The sequence below is a fragment of the Grammomys surdaster genome, unplaced genomic scaffold, assembly GCF_004785775.1.
Source record: "Grammomys surdaster isolate TR1022 unplaced genomic scaffold, NIH_TR_1.0 125979, whole genome shotgun sequence".
NCBI lineage: Eukaryota > Metazoa > Chordata > Mammalia > Rodentia > Muridae > Grammomys > Grammomys surdaster.
The window spans coordinates 1,761,622-1,782,292 of record NW_021620795.1 but is presented as its reverse complement, the minus strand read 5'-3'; the positions used below and the strand labels follow the sequence as shown (position 1 = coordinate 1,782,292).

The following is a 20,671-nucleotide window of genomic DNA, read 5'->3' as shown; positions in this document are numbered from 1 at the left end:
AGTCTACTCACAAGGTCTGTTTCTTCCTTGATGAGTGCTACTTAAAATTCTCTCTACTAAGCCTCTGTTTGTTCCCTTGACATAATTAAAATATGAAGGTTACTGTCCTTGAGTATCCAACATAGCTTAAGCTGAAGGAGCACCTACATTCAGATGGTGACAATGATAAATAATGAGGGAAAAGCCTGACCTGTGTGGCTAACAGCCAACACACTCTAAATAACTATTCAGAAAAAAATGCATGGAACAGAAACAAGGACCAGCCCAGGTTTTCCTCTAAATTCATGAAGATCTAAGGTGTGTAAAAACGGAGGGCCAGCAAACTATTTCATTGTGAATTGTAAAAACATTTTCTTCTGTATAGTTTTCATACAGTCTAAAATGCTATTCTACTTTGTATGTGTGTATGGGGGTGTATCATGGGAAGGAAGCCCTGATTTATGACTCTTTCCTAAAGTCTGCTCTGCTGTGCCAAGATTTCCTTCCACAGCAATAAAAGCTATTTTGGAAATTTTAAATCAATCTCAAAGTTGGCAGAGTAATTATAAATTCCATTTGCGGGATCCAGAGGAGAAACAGTGGTTTGGATAGCCACCAGAACCCTGGGCTCTGAAATGCTCACCAGATCATGTTCATCTGTCAGGCCACCAAGATCTGCTTTCAAGATCTTTTGCCAATTTCATTAATATGTCCCAACCAGGCTTTGGGTAAAATGAACTATAATTGACTTGATAGGCGATTTATTAAAAAGATACTTTAAAAAAATCTATAGGTCATCCATAAGCCTAAAATATTAGAATTTTTATTTATATAGATTTATATTGGGAATTGGTTCTAATGCTTTGTCTTATTTCAGCTCTCAAAAGGCCTCACTTCCAAACCTGAGGGTTCCTGCTCCAAGCTGGTTTTGATTGATAATAAAGAACTGCCATACAGCCAATGGCTGGGCAGAAAGACAAGGGAGGGACTGGAAGAAAGGGGAGAGACAGAGAATCACCATGGCTCAGAGGGAGAAGGATCAGATGTAAGAGCTGCAGGAAAAAAAAAAAAAAAAAAACAACCAGCCATGTAAGAATTTGGGAAATGGCCCCAGTGGCCACTCCCCTGGTTGGGTCTGGGGCAGTAGAAATGAAATGTTGATTTAGCAAGTTGACTCAGGAAAGTTGGAAGGGACAAAGTAAGCTAACCTTGGGGAAGATTAGAAATGGCCAGCCTTTGAGCTAGTCAAGGCATATCAAAATTAGCTGGTATATGTGTGTCTTTCATTCACAAATCCACAGAGCTCTTGGGCGGCTTGTGTGCTTGCGACCCACCAGAATCCAAAGTGGTTTAACTAATTCACTGCTACAGATTTATACTTAATAAAGAGTTTAAACTTAATACAGAGTTTAATCTTATAAAAAGAAAATGATTCACACAGATACTATTAAATAATTTACTAAAAGGCTATCAAATGCCAGGAACAGGTCATTAATCCCAGCACTTGGTAGGCAGAGGAAAGAGGATCTCTGGGAGTTCAAGGCCAGCCTGGTTTACATAGTAAGTTCTCAGACATCCAGGACTATGTAGTAAAACCCTATCTCTAAACAAACACACAAGCAAACAAATAAACAATCAAAAACCCAAACCAACAAAACAAAACAAAAAAGGCTCTCCAAGTAGCCTTGTGATAAGAGTTCTTGCCTGGCATGCTCAAGGTCAAAGTTTTAATTCCCAGTACTATAAATAAATAAATTTAAAAATTTAAAGACTGTCAAAATACCATGGAATTAACTTTTTAGCCTTGTTGTTTGGAGGAGAAGGGAAGTTTTCTCCCTAGTCTCTGGGGTTCAGTAGCTAGGATCTGTGTATTAAATTGAACAATAATAATAAAATATTAAAATAAAAAAACACTTAGCCAGACATGGTGGTGCACCTTTAATCTCAGCACTTCGGAGGCAGAGGCAGGTGGATTTTTGTGAGTTTGATGCCAGCCTAGTCTACAAACTTAGTTTGAGGATGGCCAGAATAGTTACAGAGAAACTCTGTCTCAAAAGACTGGGGGTGGGAATAGAGGGTAGGGGGCAATAGAAAAGACTTATTTTGTTTCTGAAAAATTTACAGAAAATGTTGACACCTAAAGGGAGCTAGATCTTGGAACTTGTACACAATTTTAAAAGGTTAAATTATAGAAAAATGTCCAGACACATTAAAAAGCTTAGCCTTTTAGACGTAGTAAACTGTGGGAAGGTAAACATATATGGAAAACTATAAAAGGTATTTAGCAAAGTTTTTATACTGATTCAAGTCAATGTAATCTCTAGCAAGAGGTTAGACTCTTAGGCCAGTTCTAAGGTTCAGAGAGTATAGGCACCTGTTGCACAAGCCAGGAGATTGACCTGTGGAATCCACTTACATGCAAGAAGAAGCATGTGTGGCATGGCTGACCGTGCCAGCCATGGCATATACAACCACACACACACACGGGGGGTGGGGGTGGGGGGGGCATCTATTGACAGCCAGTTATCATTATGGACCAAACCACTAAAGGTTCTAATCAGTTCAGATCAGAACAAAAGACCTACTGGACTTGATCAAGAATATTATCTCGCTTGCCTAGCAAGAGCAAGGCGCTGGGTTCAATCCTCAGCTCTGGAAAAAAAAAAGAATGATATCTAAGTAAGAAACTAATTTTCTTTCATATCTTTCACCAAGGCTGAGCTCCACATATATAGGAAGGAAAAACTGCAAGCATTTATATGGAAAGAAAATTAATAATAATCTGTCAAATCTCTCAAATCAGATTAATTGACCTAAATTGTCAGGACATTAGAAATAAGCACAAAAGGAAAGAAAATTGGAGTATCTCTGCTTTAAGGGTTCCCTGTGTGGCCTGAGAAGCTGAGTGTTCTGGTCACTGTAAGTTTATAAAGCTGTCTTGAAAGTAAAACACAGAGGTAGCCTGAGAGCTATCAATGGTTAGGACCACACAAGCACACATCATAGGAACCAGAGAATGCAAGCTTAGTAAGAGGCAAATGTGTACAGGGGTCTATAAACGAAGCACTATTTCAAGAACTTGACATGACGCAGTAACTAGTATAAACAACTGGAAATAATTGATGGTAGTATTTCACCACTTTATTCTTGCTTGTTCGTGAGTTTTTAGAACACTTGGAGCTAGAGAGATGGCTCAGTTGTTAAGAGAGCTTACAGAGAACCACAGTGGCTCTTAACTGCCTCTGACACCAGCTCCAGGGGATCTGCTGACCTCTTCTGGCTTCTGAGAGCCCTATACTCATGTGCACAAACCCACATTCTTTTTTTTTTTTTTCCTTCTTTTTTGGTTTTTCAAGACAGGGTTTCTCTGTGTAGCCCTGGCTGTCCTGGAACTCCCTCAGTAGACCAGGCTGGCCTCGAACTCAGAAATCCGCTTGCCTCTGCCTCCCAAGTGCTGGCATTAAAGGCGTGTGCCACCACTGCCCGGCCACACATCATTTTCTTAAAAAAAAATTTAAAAAAAAAATTTTTCTGCTTTTGCACAGTTCCAGGCAAACTCTCAAGTTTTGAACTGAAAATAAACTATACACTATAAGTTACCAAATAAACTATCTTGTCTTTATTTTAAGAATGTATTGTTCTTTGTATGATTTACCTTATCACACTGTAACAGTAACGTTAAGAGCTGAAGTGAAATCAATAATGACAGGACTAAGCATCATTAAACGAAACTCAAAATCCATGAAGTGCTGAGCTAAAACTGAGCATGCAATCGTAACGTGCCGTGTTGGCTACTTGTGATGTATGAAGACTATAAGCCACACTAATACAAGACTCAAGAGAAACATCTTATGATAAATAGTTACCTGAATTTGAGTCTGGAAAAGACAAATAGCAAATATTCGTTTTCTGAAAGAGAAAAGCAGAGCCATGAATGCTGGCACACACACTCCAGCAGGAAGAAGCAAATGCGACAGTAGACGATAAAGAGACTTATTTACTCACTTCTTTATCAGTAAGTTTGGAATGCTGAGGATAAATCACCTGCAAGAGAAAAGTTAAATTATGTTAGCATATAATGGGTATGCCTAGAATTCTAGTTGGCTATGGCCAAAAAGTTTTTAAGAAATCACAGTTGGGGCTGTGGTGTCATCTGTCGTTACAGACACTTGTAAAGCTGTATCAAGAGACTGACTACCTTGAGCCCCATAGTTCAAGGCCAGCCCAGAAAATATGGTGAAACCCTGTCCCCAACATAAAAATATTTTTCTCATAATAAAACAAGGAAGAAGTTAAGAGAACTAAGTAGAAGTTACATTAGCTTTAAAAATTACTACAAAATTAGCTCTAAGACTGGTGAAACCTAAACTTATTTTCTTTTTCTGTGTGAAACTTAAAATCTAAAGAAAATATCGTCTATATTTTCAACTCATACTTGTTCAAGAAATAATACTTTTCAAGTGATTCCATGAATACTATACATCAAACACTTAGAGGAAAATGACAAGGAAACATTTACCTAAAATTTTAAAAATTTCTATCATACAGCCTATCGGTAACCACACACACACTCCATTCCTTTAAATAACTGTCTTTTCCTAGTTTAGCACCTGGAGTGACCACAGATCCCTCTGAGAGCAAACACTGCCTATCAGCCTCTGTAATAGAAGAGGGTCTGGGACAAAGCAGCTCCTGCTAGAATCAGCAACAGCCAGTAGAGGACTCAAGGACATCATCCTACAGACCAGCCCACTTCCTTGAGTGACTAAAAAGTAGGTTCTGGAAGGGTGTCACGACAAAAGTTTATAATCTCAGCATACATAAAGCCGAGGCAGGAAAATCACCTTGGGGCTGAGACTAGCCTAGGCAGCACAGTGTAAATTTCAGGATAGCCTGGTCTACAACACAACTCTTGTCTCAAAAACATTATAAAAAGAAAACAAAATTATCCCTCTCCCCTCAAGAAAGTAAGTACTCAATACTTTTTAAAGGTTTTTTTGTTATTGTTGCTATTTTTGGGGAGGAAAAGGGGTTATTTGCTTGATTTTTTTGTTACAGAATCTCATATAATATCCCACACCAAGCTGAGACCGAGAGATCTGCAAATGTATGCGTGACTTATAATTTAATATTTCCTATATACTCAGCATTATGATTGAAAAGTGTGCAAACTTTCCAGTTTGAAGTAGTTTATAATTTAGTTTTTTTCTTTTTTTTTCTTTTATGGTTTTTCGAGACAGGGTTTCTCTTTATAGTCCGGGCTGTCCTGGAACTCACTCTGTAGATCAGGCTGGCCTCGAACTCAGAAATCCGCCTGCCTCTGCCTCCCAAGTGCTGGGATTAAAGGCATGTGCCACCACTGCCCGTAGTTTTTGCTTTTTTGTTTTGTTTGAGATCGTTTTTCACTGTGTAGTCAAGGATGGTCTTGAACCTCTGATCTTCTGGTCTCTGTTTTCCAAGTGCTGGGATCACAGATGTGAACAACCAAACCTGTTTTTTGTTTTTGTTGTTATTGTTGCTATTTTGTTGTTTTGAGAATTTGGGGGCTTTGTTTTAGGTTTTTTGTTCTTTCAGAGAGGGCTTTATGTAGCCCAAGCTAGGCTCAAACTAAAAGCAACCCTACAGTCTCAATCTTCCAAGTCCTAGGATAACACCATTTATCATGACACTGCCTTTCTTTAATTCTTATTGGTCAAATCCCTATTGTCTAAATCATGCCATATAATTAACATTTTGAAATTACAGGGTTGGGAGTAAAGCTTTTATTTAGCATGCTTAAGATCCTGGGTTCAATTCCCCAGTAACACAGTATTGTTTAACAGCAAAATGTACTTGTTTTAAAGTCTGTTAGGGGGAAAATTCCAGCACTAAAGATTCAAAATCGGGCAGGAAATTGTAGAATGTTTTTCTAGCACTAATGGAACCGTGAATTTGATTCCAAGAGCCACATAAACTTGGCACAATGGCCCAAGCTTATAATTCTAGAGACGAGAGGATCACATCAGAAGTTTAAGGTCAAGGTCTTCCTTGGTAACAAGAGTTGAAGATCATCTTAAGATACTTGAGACCTTGTCTCAAAAAAAGGGGGGTGGGGGTAGCACGAATACAAGTGCTCAGCTACAAGAGTAGGGTAAAGTGTTCGGTTAAAGAAAAACATTAACAATGCAAATGTGACCGGAAACTATGGGAATTCAGAAAACAAGGATGGCTTCATATTGTTTAGCACTTTCTTCTAATATCTTAGGCACTTTTTCTCATCTAACTCTGAGCCAGAGCTCAAACTGATTTGTTTTCAAATGTCAAATTTCTTTAACACTCTTTGCTTCCACTTTTCCCACTGTACCTGGGGTAGAAGTCGACACACATACATGGCCCTGGGTTCCATGCTTAGCTTCAAAATAAGAAGTACGTAAATACATTTAAAACCTATTTCCCATTGATAATGTGATAGTTTACTGTGCTCTCTTTTAATAACTTTCTAACCGCTGTTCATATTTTACATTATTTTAATCAATGTACAGAGAAAGGTGGCAAAAACCTAATTATTTACAGCACCACTTATCTCATCAATGGAACTGTGCTTTGGATTATATATTTTGAAATAGCATTCATCAATAAACTGTTTTCATAACTAGGTCTGCTGGCACAGGTCTACAATCAGAACTACTTGAGAAGTCAAAGCGGGAAAAGTTAAGTTTCAGACCAGCCTTGACTACAGAGAGAGTTCAAGGTTGGCCTGGACAATTGAGTGAGACATGTCTCAAACTAAGAAGAGGGCTGGGAAGGAGCTGGAGAGGTACAGTGTTTGCCATTAGTTGAGGCCAACATAAACAAACTGAATTTTGTTTTCTCATGCCTGCTTGAGCTAGGTTTTTGTCACTTTCAACAACAAAAACAAAACAAAAAAATCATGGTTAAATAAATTTTCCCCAAATGGGAATTCATAAAGGAACTGCCTCACTTCATTTACCCCTCTGTTTTTATACTTAAGACAGTATCTAGACCAGAGAAGAGACTTAAAACCAAAAATAGTTTTGCTTCATCCAAGGATAGCCTCTCAAATTAATTCTATCCAACCAGTAGTATTTAATCTGTAATACTTTTTTTAATGTGTATCCAAGTCTCCCTTTCTTCATGTTTTTTTTTTTTTTTTTTTTAATTGTTTTTGGTTTTTCGAGACAGGGTTTCTCTGTATAGCACTGGAACTCATTCTGTAGACCAGGCTGGCCTCAAACTCAGAAATCCGCCTGTCTCTGCCTCCCAAGTGCTAGGATTAAAGGCGTGCGTCACCACAGCCCGGCCCCTTTCATGATGAGATTATTTTACTTGTAATTTTAAAAGCAGAGATAACATCTAAAAACCGTTACTAATATATCCTGTTTAAGTCATAGTTTATGTAAAAAAGCTCACTAAAAGCTGGGGAAAGGTATGGGCCTATAATCTCAGCACTTGAAAAGCCCAGGAAGGAGGATTCTGGGGTCAGACTGGACCATGTGGAGGCTCCAGGCCAACCTGCACAACACAGTGAGGCTGTCTCAAAACCAGAATGTTTGATTGCAGCCCAGTTGGTCAGCAGCTTGTTGGACACAGTTGTGCTGGCAAGAGTGGCCTATGACAACTTCAGCAACTCTACGGTTAGTTTTACTAACTATCCTTTCAATGCTTATTTCTTACACACACACACACACACGTACACACACACACACACACACACACACTGTACAAATAAAACTTTAAAAAAAATAAAGTGCATCGAGGGCTCTGTTGACTTATCAGAGTCTTCTGAGCTACAGCAAATAGAGGAGGTGTGACTACATGACAAGATAAAGATAATTAAGGCCTAAGTATGACAACAAAAAAATATTTTTCAAAAAAAATTCACACATATATGAGCTGTCTCATTTACCATTTTGTCTTTACACAGAATGTATGTATGTGTAATATACATTACTTCCCAAGGCAAGAAGTGTTTTAAACAAACTATCTCTACAAAAGTAGATGTATCTGCTATGACCCTGCATAGCTACCTTCAGTGTGAAGACTGTGGTCTCTGAAGAGAGATAATTAAGAACATGAGTTACTGGTTGTATCACATGTACACACAAGTAAAAAAACGGCTGGAGCTATAACTAAGTAAGTGATACAGACTTGTCTACCATGCTATCATGGAGAACATCCTAGAGTCATCTCTAGTAGCATCGAACAAACAGCTAAGAAGACAACATCATTAGTCATAAGGAAAATGCAAATGAAAGCAAGATAAAAGATCACTCCTACTTATTTGGATATTCCAAAGAACAGATAAGAGTGGCAAGGATCAGGAAAAACTGGAATCCTTTTATGTTGCTGGTAGAAACATTTTGGTAAGTTTTTAAAAGCTGTATCACATATACCATGTATGGCCAAGTCACTTTATCTTTATAAACACAACCAAGAGCAGGAAAAAGATGTGCATGTGAAAACTAGCGCAAGGGTACTCTTTGCAGCACTCACAGAAGCCACAGAGAAATACCTCCTATAGAATGGTGAATAGATAAACAAACTGTGGCACTTGCAAACCCAGGTTATACTACTTAGCCATAAAAGAGAGAGCAGACAGTGTCCAACCTCCAGCTGCATACCTCACCCCAGGAAAGCAATGAGGACAGCCCAACACCAATGATAAACTTACTTAAGACATTCTGAGATACTTTTTTGTAACTTGGTCCTGTAGTTCTCAAGCATGACCTTTGTAGATGACAATGAGGTATTGCAATATCAAAAGGCTGGGCACACCTTACAGATGAAACCTGAAAATATGTGAAGTGAAAGCAGACAGAAAAAGCCACATGTATTTCATTCACGTGAAATGTACACAGGAAGCAAATCCAAAATTGAACACTTGTGGTTGCCAAAGGCTGCGACAAAAGGTTGCTAGTAGATACTAGTTTCCTTTTAGAAGTGATGAAATGTTCTACAACTGGATTAGTGGTACGAGGTGTGTGACTCAGGAAAACTGAACTGTGATTTTAATTGGACAGATCTTACATTATGCAAATGCCTGAGCTAAACCAAGCAAAACTCCTAATAGCCCATACCTGGGCACAGCTAATAATTCACCTTAAAGTCAAAAAGTGCAAATTATGACCTATCTTGCAGTGACCTCAAGCCCCTCCCTCTCCTAGTATACCTACCACTAAACATTTTTCTTTCAAAGAAAAATTATTCATGTATTTGTTTGTTTTCAGATAGTCTCACTGTTTAGCCCTGGCCAGCTGGAAACTCACTATATAGACTGAGCTGGCCCAGATAGTCTCAGTGTGTAGCCCTGGCCAGCTGGAAACTCACTATATAGACTGAGCTGGCCTTCAACTCACTGAGCTCCACCTGCCTCTGTGTGAGATCAGGACTAAAGGTGTATGTCACCATGTCCAAACTAGCTAGTCACACACCTTCAGCCTAAATTATATTTTACTGAAAATCATAACATTTCTGTATAAAGTCTGTTCTCTAGGCTGAAATATGCTTTGGATTTTCCTGGAACTTCCTTTGGCCATGCTTAGGAACTGCTTAACTATTTTGATTTTACCTATCAAATTCTATCCAGGACACGAAACAAGTGATCTTCCTTTCTTTCTTTCTGTGTTTTTTCTTAAATGAATATGCACATAATTTTGATTATGTAAGGTAAAAAATTTAATTTTTCAACTTTTAAAAGATTCAAAATCTCACCTGACATTGGAAAAATTTCACTTAGTCTGTAGAAAACTTACTGCATGCTCTTATTCAACTCTTTCATTAAATAATAATGAAGAGTTGAATAATATTTAGCCTCACCTCATTACCTCACAAAGAACAGAGCACAGGAGCCTATGCCTGTGGTCTTAGTATTCAGGAGAAACAACATGATCACTTGAGCTCAGGCTTCTGACACCAACCTCAGCAACACAGCAAGAGCTCAACTGTTTGTGTGTGTGTGTGTTTGTGTGTGTGTATGCGAGTGTGTGAGTGTACACGTGTGTTGATACAGGGTCTCATGTAGCCCAAGCTGACCTCAAACCCATTAGGTAGCTAACTCCAAACCCTCCTGCCCTCACTTATGTGCTGGAAAAGCCAGAAATACACCACCATGCTTGGTACAAGAATCCATCTCTTTTAAAAAGATACCTAAACAGGGATAGATAGCTCACTGGTTAAGAGAACTCGCTGCTCTTCCAAGGGACCCAAGTTTGATTTCCAGCAGCCATGGAGCCACGTCAGGGGCCTCACAACCACTTATAATCCAATTCCAGGGGGATCTGATGCCTGCTCTCTGAGACAACTGTACCAAGGTCCCTGCACTCAATATATTCATTTGCAAACATACACACATAATTAAAAATATTAAAAGTACTTTTAAAAAATTAAAAAGGTACCTGATAGAGTCTGCTGTTTGCATATGGTTTGTATGTATCCACATAAAGTTCCTATGTAGGAAGCTTGGTCTCAGTGCGTGTTGAGCTAGTAGCCTAGAAAGGAACAATGACGGTCTCAAGGAGATTAGCCCTAGACAGGACTGTTACTTTTTTTTTTTTTTAATTTAAAAAGGAACTACCCCCTGCCCCAGGGTCTTGCTTTCCTTCTTACCATGTGACTCCTTTACATTCTCATTGTAATGCCACCCCCTAGGTACTGTCATACTACTGGACCTTTAAGACTGTGAGCTACAGGCTGTAGAGATGGTTCAGTGGTTATGAGCACTGACTGCTCTTCCAGAGGTTCTGAGTTCAATTCCCAATAACCACCTTGTGGCTCACAACCATCTGCAATGGGATCTGATGCCCTCTTCCAGTGTGTCTGAAGACAGCTACAGTGTACTCACATACATAAAATAGACAAGTCTTAAAAAAAAAAAAAGACTATGAGCTAAATAAACTTCTTTCTTTATACATCACCCAGTGACCAGTATTTTGCTATCATTACAGAAAACATACTAATACAGAGTTCTCTCAACTTGACAGGCAATAAGCAAACTAACTGTTACGCCCTTTCCAAACAGCCTCAATGTTCCTGTTTAATAGATAGCAACAAGACTTTAATAGTATTGCCCTCAAAACTGATCCTATAATACCTAAAGGGACTCTTATTAACTGATAAATGAGAAATATAAGGCTCTAAAGACCTAAAGTTCACTCAATTTTTTTTTTAAGTTTTAAGATTTTGAAGCATTTAGATTTCTGGTTTCCAGGTTAGAAGTGTTCAGCATGTTTTATTTAGCATTGCTGTGTAAGAGGGTGCCCTGAGGAAGGCAAACTGTCACTGCCAGTAACTTAGGGATCTCACTTTCGGTTATCATTGGCATTTCACAGGTCTTCACTGCTTCCGATTTCTCTGAGTAGCTTTATTTTTCACTCAGGATAGTTGGAAGATCAGAGCAAACCAAAACTTTTGGAAGCAAAGGAATCAAAATCCTGGCTTACTATACTTTATGATTTGGGATAAGTTGGGATAAGTGTCCTTACTTTAAAATAAGAAATTGAAAAAGATTTCTAGAAAATCAATGCTATCCAAAACACACTGCTTCATCTCAAATAGCATTCTAAATGCTTTTCCTACTGTAATTACCTCACAAAGGAATGGTGTACAGGCTACTATTATCCCACAAAGAAAGTGATGTGCGGCTCAAACTTGTATGTGCTTAGTTTTGTTGTTGCTGCCTGTCCCTGTAGGACAGGCTGCCCACGGTCCCCCTCCGCCTCTTCAGTGCTGGGCTTACAGTCTGCAGCACCACACCCTGCACAGACTAGGTTTCTGATTGTTACTCTATGCTGTCTCTTTGGTGATTTAAAGTGACTCTAATTCTACATTTTTGTTTTGTTTTGCTTTGTTCTGTTTTGCTTTTTTAAGAATGCTGACATCCCTCCATGCTTTCAACTAATTATTCACTGGGATCTCATTTTTAGAGAGTCACATGACTCTCTAAGTGTTGATTCTGTATTTTTAAGAAACAAATATATAGCCCTGTGGTGGTGGTGTAGTTGCACGTGCCTTTATTTCCAGCACTCAGGAGATAGAAGAAGGTAGATCTGTGAGTTCAAGGCCAGCCTGGTCTACAAAGTGAATTCCAGGACAGCCAGGGCTACACAGAGAAACCCTGTCTTGAAAACAACAAAACAAAATTAAAAAAGGAACAAGTACATAGGCTTTCTGGCATAGCAGAGAGCCTCTAAATCCTGATGCTGAGACAGGGAAGGCTGGCAGCCTCCAGGACTGTGTGACCCGTTTGTGTGACTGCTATTTTGTAATCCTCCTTTGCCCCTCCCTGGTTGTAGTTTACAGACACAGGGCTGGAGCCACTATGTATGTCACTTCCAACACAGGTCTACTTTCTAACGCCATCCTAACTGCTACTCCTACACAGTTCCAACACAGGTGTAGCTTCAAAAAAAAAAAAACATATATAGAGAGCAAAATATATCTTCAATTGTTTTCATATATTCGTTCCTGCTTTGTGTTCATTTAAGGTAAAACACTATATTTCTCCATTTCTCCTTCAGTAAAATAAAATAAACGCTAGGACTGGTGGTATACTCAGGAGACAGGAGACAGATCTCTTGAGTTTGAAGCCAGCTTGGTTTACATAGGGAGACCCTGTCTTAAAGAATAAAAGCACAGGGCTCAGCGGTTTAGAGAAAAGAAATTGCTGCTGCCAAGCCTTCAGACCCGAGTGTGGCTCCTGGCACTCACATGGTGAAAGGAGAGGACAGACTCCTGCTCTATGCCTTACTCTCCTGTGTGCACAGTGACATATATGCATGCACAAACACACTTACACAATACATAAATGTAGTAATTTCTTTTTAGACAAGCAAAACAAAATTGTTCTGTCCCAAAGATGGTAGCACATAACCACTAGCTAATCCCAACACTAGGAGGTGGAGTAAAGAGGGGTGAGAGATATAGACTGAGACAGAAAGACTGCTGTAAGTTCAAGGCCAGCCTGGGCTACATGTATTCCACTAGAGTAAGATCCGGTCTCAAAGCAAAATCATTTTACATCTTACTGTGTTTACCTTTCTTTAGATCCTTTATGAAGGAATCTTCCTCTCCTATCTTTACTTTCTTAAAGCAGGGATCCTTAATCTGGACACAGAATGTAACAAAGGATCCGTGGATTAGTTCAAATAGTCTAACTATAAGCAGAATTTTGTCTTACTCATTTTCTAAGAGAGTTCAAACTGTTGATTTTTTTGTTTGTTTGTTTGTTTTGAAGGCTCAGGAAGCAAAAAAAAAAAAAAGCTAAGAACTACCTCATAAAGAAAACTGCTGTGAAATGGCAACTATGGGAAATAAATAAAATTTAGTATGTAACCTTTACTGATTATTTTTCATCACCTCAACTCTGTCAAAATATTCCACTTATTTAAAAAACAAACTACTCATTTTAAAAGCAATGTTCCAAATGACAAGATTACAAAAACCAATCAATGGGGCTAGAGAGATGGCTCATTAGGTAAGTAAGAACCCTTGTTGCTCTTCCAGAGGACCCAGGTTCAGTGGCAGCTCTCAACTGTCTGCAACTCTGGTTCAGAGGTCCGGATGCCCTCTTCTGACCCCCAGATGTACCAGGCAGGAGCGTGGAGCAGGAACCCAGAGGCAAGCAAAACACCCACACATAAATAAATCTTTTTTTAAAATGTGACCAAATATTACAGCTTCTGCTTCTCAATTAAGTTTTATTTTGCTACACATATAATTTCAGTTTATCATTAAATAACTGGCATAAAATACTGTCTTCTGGGGCTGGAGAGATGGATGGTTCAGCTGTTAAGATCACTTGCTGCTCTTCCAGAGGATGTGAGTTCAGTTCCCAGCACCTACATGACCAGAAGGATTGCAGATCGCATGGATCTAACCCCCTTTTCCAGCCTCCACAAGCACAACATAAAAATGCTCTGTACATACAGACATGAAGGCAAAACATTCATACACATTATATAAATAAACAAATCTTTTTTTTTTTTTTTTTTTGGTTTTTCCAGACAGGGTTTCTCTGTAGCCCTGGCTGTCCTGGAACTCACTCTGCAGACCAGGCTGGCCTCGAACTCAGAAATCCACCTGCCTCTGCCTCCCAAGTGCTGGGATTAAAGGCGTGCGCCACCACTGCCCGGCCAAATAAACAAATCTTTAAAAATAAATGTCTTCAGTCTTTGGAGAATGTTATCCCTGTCTCAAATAAAATACAGAATCGCTCTATGTACTAACTCCCTCTATCAACAAGTGTTTAATGAACACTGTGTCAGGCAATAAATTTGATCCTGCTGACTACATAGATAAATTCTTAGATCTCCATCTTATTGTCTCAATCCATAAATACAGGTTAGAACATCCTTTTATGTGTATGTCCACTAACTTGCATTGTGCCTAGATCTTAATGAAAACTCAATATTTAAATGAACTATGAACTATGTAACGACACAAAAGACAAGGAGATGGTGGAATACAAAAACAGTAGTTTCTCATTTGAAACAACCAGACCAAAGTTAGAATAAGATTAGAATCTTTCACCGATGCCAAAAGAACAATAACAAAATACCAAAAACTTCGGAGCATGAACCTTTCTAACAATTTTTCCCTTGGATAAATAAGACACATCTTTTATGCTACAAAAAAAAGGGGGGGTAGGGATGCTAAATGATGGCAAAAATGAGTGGGATTCGAAGGCCTTTTAGGTAAGATGTTATATCTGACAGATTTATAAGCCAAAGAGTTTCCCACTGACATCAGATTTCTGGGAACTGTACAGAATCAGTATTAACAAACAGTGGGGAACGGGGGAGAGGGTCGGTCAGGGACAGCTCTCAAGTAGAGAGCTTGCCTAGTTTCTAGAAGGCCTTGAATTCTATTTGTAATGCTTGGAGGGAATGGAAGCCCAACAACACTTCACCCAGAAATGGGGAACAAAGAGAAAAAAGAGAAAATGCATGCTAAGCATTTCGACTTGGACTTAGTGGACCGATCTATGAGTTAGCGCAATTGATACTACAGTCCGTCAGCCCACATGATTGGACGTGCACGTTTGGCTACTATAATTCACATATGTCAGGGGTATTGTTCCTTTCTTGAAAGTTCCAAGCAAACATCCTGTCTGCTGCAGCCTTTTCTGGGTGCCGCTACCCTTCAGTTATCGCCGTGTTTTTTTTTAAAAGAGGAACATCAACAAGTATTTAGGAGGGGCCTACAAAGAACTTTTAACCCCTAGCCGCAGCCCACGATCCTCCCACCGAAGGGCCGGAGAAGCGCCGCCCAGCTGGGCCGCGCAGGGGCTGCGAGCCACGCCCGGATGCGAGGCGGCCTGGGCCCGGCCGCCCAAGGGTGGAGACAGGGTGCGGCTCGGCCTCACCTCCACCGCCTGGCCCAGCTCCAGGTCGAAGCCCACCACACACACGCAGTGTAGCCAGGCCGAGAAGCCGTCCCAGCGCAGCAGGCCCCGGCGGCCATCGTCCTCCTCATCGTCCTCCAGCGCGACTCCCGCCGCCGCAAGGGCCGCCGCCTCGCGCCCTTCGGCTCCAGCCTCGCCCAACGACCCGCGGGAACCGGGCCCGAAGACTGCCGGGCCCCGCAGAGCCATCCGCCACCCCCTATCCGCACGAGCCGCCTCCGCCGCGGACCGCGCCGCAGAGCGCGCAGGCCTCCGCGCACGCGCACCGAGTGCTGCCGCAGCCGCTCTCGACTCCCTGGATAGGGGCGCGGCCACGAGCCACGTGACCCTGGGAGCGGGGTTCACTGTGTTTCCCTACAAGTCTGTCTTGGCCTCTGCGGCTCGCTCAGATTGGCCTACTTGTCTTACAGCTCTTTAAACTGAAACACTGGCTCAGGAATCCTCATCTCGTCCCTACAACAATATAGCAATGAATTATTCACTTATTATTAAAGTATTACTAAAACATAATGCCTAACACTAGTGTTTAATTAAACTTTTACTCTGTGCCAGCTGATACGCTAAGTTCAAATACAAGTATTAACTCTTTATTAAACATATCAATATGGTGGACACTATTTCTCTGTCTTGTTTGTTAAGTGTTGGGTAGGTCTTTCTTTTCTTTTTTTAGCTTTGTCTTACATAGTCCCGACTGGCCTGTAACTCATGGTACTCCTGCCTCAGTCACCCAAGATTCTGGGTTTAGTGGCATGGGCCACCACTTCTGGCTAATTTGTCTTCACAGATAAGGAAACTGAAGTTCTGAGAGGCTACATGACTAGCCCCGCAGTATAAGAACTCTACTGCAAGCCTATGTTGACTACTGCAATCCGGTGATACAGATGTGTACTTTCACTCTCCAATACCCTCCCTACCTAGGCAGCTCCCGTCTTTATTGGTCTGGCAGACTCATTCAACTCTTAAGCATCTCCAGATTTTCTTGGAATCCCAAGTTGGCCGGTCACCTTTGGACCATGCTATCTGAGCACTGGAGGAAGGGCCTGATTTCAAACTACTTTGTTAGTTCTAGGCTGGACACTCAAGAGACATCAATTGCAATTGATTATTTGCACAGCATGATGTCACTAAATAAGACTTATTCTGCACTTGGTAGGATTTAATCAAAAGTAATTTGAAAACATGGTGATACCCAATAGGAAGTGTGTAAAAGATGATTGATAACATACAATGCATTTTTCAAAACCCATTCCCATACTTGAGCCTCTCGATAGCCTCAAAAGGCAGGCAGTGCTATTACTGATTCTATTTTACATAGAACAAAACCGGGGCTCCAAGTGGTGGATTGGTGGTTAGGAGCACTTGCTGCTTTTTCAGAGGACCAGGTTCAATTCCCAACACCCACATGGTGGTCCACACTATCTGTAACCCCAGTTCCAGGGGATCTAATGCACTCTTCTCATCTCCAAGGGCACTAGGAACGAGTTTGGTGCACAGGCATGAATGCAGACAAACAACACAATAAAATACATAAAAATACTTGGCCATCAAGAAATGGTCCATCTCTTGATGGTCAAGTATTCTCAAACTTCAGTAGTAGTGTATGCTGAAGACTTTCATAAAGATTTATTTATTATTTTTATTTTATATGTTATGCTGTATGTGTGTATGGGTACTGAAGTGGAGTTTGGTTTGCACAGAGGCCAGAAGAGGGTGCCAGATCCTCTGGAGTTAAAGACGGTTGTAAACTCCACTATGGTGCTGAGAACCAAACCTTACTTAGTCTTCTACAAGATCAACAAGTATTCGTGGGCTGGAGAGATGGCTCAATGGTTAAAAGCACTGACTGCTCTTCCAGAGTTCCTGAGTTCAATTCCCAGCACCCACATGGTGGCTCACAACCATCTGTAGTGGGGATCCAATGCCCTCTTCTGGTGTGTCTGAAGACAGTGACAGTGTACTTATATAAAATAAACTAATCTAAAAAAAAAAAGAGCTTTAAACAAGTGTTCATAACTGCTGAGCTATCTATCTCTCTAGCCCCACCTGGAAACTTTTGATAGCACAGAATTAACAGGAGACAACACTTACACTCGAAACTGTCTTTGACCAAAACAACTTGCCTGTGACAAAGAACTAGTACAGTTCAGAAAGAAAAATATAAACAGTATTCAAGTAAGGTTATAAACCTACTATTTGGAGAAAACAGTACTGTTTGTATTAGAAAGAACAGTGAACTAGACATTTTAAAAAAAATCTGTGATCCAGCTTTAGCTCCATGTAATATTCTGATAGGCAAGCAGCTCCAAGAACTAGTTTCTGGATTGGTAAAATAAAATGGTAATTGCTAACCTGACCTACTTGTTGTCAAGAAAAATGTTCCCAATCCAGACACTTTAGTGTATGCTACTTTATTATTAATGGTCAATAAGCTCTAATGACCAGTTGTTCCACAGTTCTGGACTCTTGGCCTATGGACACAAATTATCATTCTTTGCAATACTATTTTTGTTGTTGTTGTTGTTGTTATTGTTTGATTATTTGTTTGAGACAGGGTTTCTTGGTACAGTCCTGGCTGTTCTGGAATAAGCTCTATAGACTAGGCTGTCCTTGAACTCAGAGATCTGCCTCCAGACTGCTGGGATTAAAGTCATGATCCACCACTGCTGACTGAAATACTATCTTATATAATATGTAGTTAAAAAAATCTTGCCCAGGGGCTCAGTGCTTAAGAGCACTGGCTGCTTTTTTCAGAGATCTTGAGTTCAGTTCCCAGCAACCACATAGCATCTCACAACTATCTATAATGGATCTATAATGGGATCTGATGTCCTCTTCTGGCATGTAGGCATACATACACATGGAGAGACAAGCAGAGACAGAGAGAGAGAGGGAGAGAGAGAGAGAGAGAGAGAGAGAGAGATAGATAGATAGATAGAGAGAGAGAGAGAGAGACAGAGAGACAGACAGAGACAGAGAGAGAGAGAGAGAGAGAGAGAGAGAGAGAGAGAGAGAGAGAGATATCTTGACTAAATGGGGCATACATCCTGGAAGGCCAGAGGTGTGATGAGAAATAAGTTATACCAGGCTTCTAGGTTTAGTGACAAAAACATTTATTCATAGTACTACTTCTTAACTTTTAAATAGAGTTCTATAACTATCAGGGGAAAACTGGAAGTAGGTATGTGTTTATTTTCTGTCTATACTTTTAGCTTTGATAAACACAGTGTCTGTTTTTAAGGTTTTATTATGTTTACTTGTTTTGGGGGGCACACACCTACTATGGCTTGCATATGGTGGTCATAGGACAACTTTCTGGAGTTGGTTCACTCCTATTACGTGGAACCAAGTTGCCAACTTGGCAGCCAATGCTGTCGCCCACTGAGCCATCTTGCTGGACCTGGAATCTATTTTAAACATGGTTTCTGTGGTTAAAACTTACATGGGGTCTAGAAGAGAGAAATGGTAACCTTTGTAGAGTTTGTCATTAGAACCTTTAGATCTGAAAGGATCTTGATTAGGGTCATTTCTCCACATTTGCCATCCTACTTGTACACTGGTTCTTAAATGTAAGAGCTGCTCTTTTCTGCATGTTTTTTGTTTTTTGTTTTGTTTTGTTTTTTGTTTTGTTTTTGTTTTTTTTTGTTTGTTTGTTTTTTGAGATAGAGTTTCTCTGTGTAGCCCTGGCTGTCCTGGAACTCACTCTGTAGACCAGGCTGGCCTAGAACTCAGAAATCCACCTGCCCCTGCCTCCCAAGTGCTGGGATTAAAGGCATGTGCCAACACTGCCCGGCGAGTCCGGCTTTTCTAAACGATAGCTCATGGATTGTTTCAAATGAGTTATCCTATATCCTCATGTCTAGCTTCCAGCATAAACTACACCAAATTGTCCACCTTTCTTCAAAGGATCCTAGCAATTAACCATCCAGTCACCCAACTTACATAAACTTGGAGTTGTTGAATCAGTTTTAAGACACAGAAGGACACACCATTCTCTAGGTGTGAGCTAGTCCCAGTAAAGTGAACCCTGGGGCTCTATCCTTTCTTATGCTGGCCAGTAGCCTTCTGCTAATGCCATTTCAGATCATATTCGCTTGGCTTGGCAGGCAGGTCACATCCCTGGCTCAGGTTATGTTTCCTGTCAACTGAAGCCCTAGGTGGTAGGCTTCTTGTTGTTTTTCCCAAGTGAGAGGCACTTAAGTCAGGGTAGACTGCTTGAGCCAAAAAAACCTAACTGAATTCCTGGCTCTGCTGCTCTTCTAGTATTACCAAGAACACTGAACATGAGATTAAAAACATTCCAGACTTCCCTGCTCACCCTTAACCAAACTCCTGGTATTTAAGCAATTTTTATGGCTTTAACAACAACAATAACAAAAAAAAAAAAGTGTGAACATGAGACAGGGTGTGTGTTGCAATGTCATATTTTGGAGCTTAATTTTTACCAAAAAGAACCTGAAGGAAGACTAAATGCCCTATGTATTCACTCACCTGGGTGACCAGTAGATTTCCTTCTTCCTTTTCAATTAAATGCATATGAGCATAAATAACTATAGGGCAATGGCAAGCAAATAGACAAAAACAGTGCTATCCATATAGTTCAAGGGTAGAGCACTCATTTATGAGGTTCAATTCCCAGGAACAACAAACAAACAAAAACCACCCAAAATAAACCCAAACTAACCAACCAACTAACCAAAATTGACCTGGACTTCGTGGATCACACTTGGGAGGTGGAGGCAGGGGCATCACAAATTCAAGGTCATCTTTGGCTACATAGAAAGTTTGGTGCTATCCTGGGCTATATGAGACCCTCTCAAAACCATAACAACAGAAACAAAACATAGAGAGACCAACTACCATTATACTATCACGAGAAAGCTGAGTTTACTGCAACACATCTCTGAAAGACTTTAGGTGCAGATTTTGAAGGGAAGATGAGAAGATTAGACAGCATGTAATGATAAAATGCACTGCGAGGCACTTCCTCAACAGTGTTTGTGAGTGTTTTAAAGGGGATAATGCAAGGCTGGAAGAATAGCTCCATCAGTAAAGTGATTCATGTAAATACGAGGAGCTGAGTTCAAATCTTCAGGACCAGCAAGACAGCCCAGAGCAAGGATTCCTTTCTGTATCCTACAGCTGAGGGGTGGAGAAGATCCCAAAGCTCACTGGTGAGTCAGTCACTGAACTCTGGATTAGAAAAGATGGTGTCCGGATAACCTTTTTGTGCAGTGTGTGAAGGTTGTCTTTGTATTATTCAACTGTTAACTGTATACCAAAGAGAGCTGAGCA

General features: G+C 40.4%; 1 protein-coding gene across 1 annotated transcript in view; it reads right to left on the bottom strand.

Annotated features, from left to right (window-relative positions):
• Dennd6a (DENN domain containing 6A) overlaps positions 1-15,647 on the bottom strand; it is a 53,112-nt gene extending 37,465 nt beyond the window's left edge. Inside the window, exons 1-3 of the mRNA XM_028754069.1 lie at positions 15,341-15,647; positions 3,985-4,023; positions 3,846-3,888 (exon numbers count right to left, since the gene is read on the bottom strand). Of these exons, the coding sequence (XP_028609902.1) occupies positions 3,846-3,888; positions 3,985-4,023; positions 15,341-15,568 (310 nt within the window). The 5' untranslated portion in view covers positions 15,569-15,647. The remainder of the gene's footprint in view (positions 1-3,845; positions 3,889-3,984; positions 4,024-15,340) is intronic.
• Between the last annotated feature and the right edge of the window lie 5,024 nt (positions 15,648-20,671).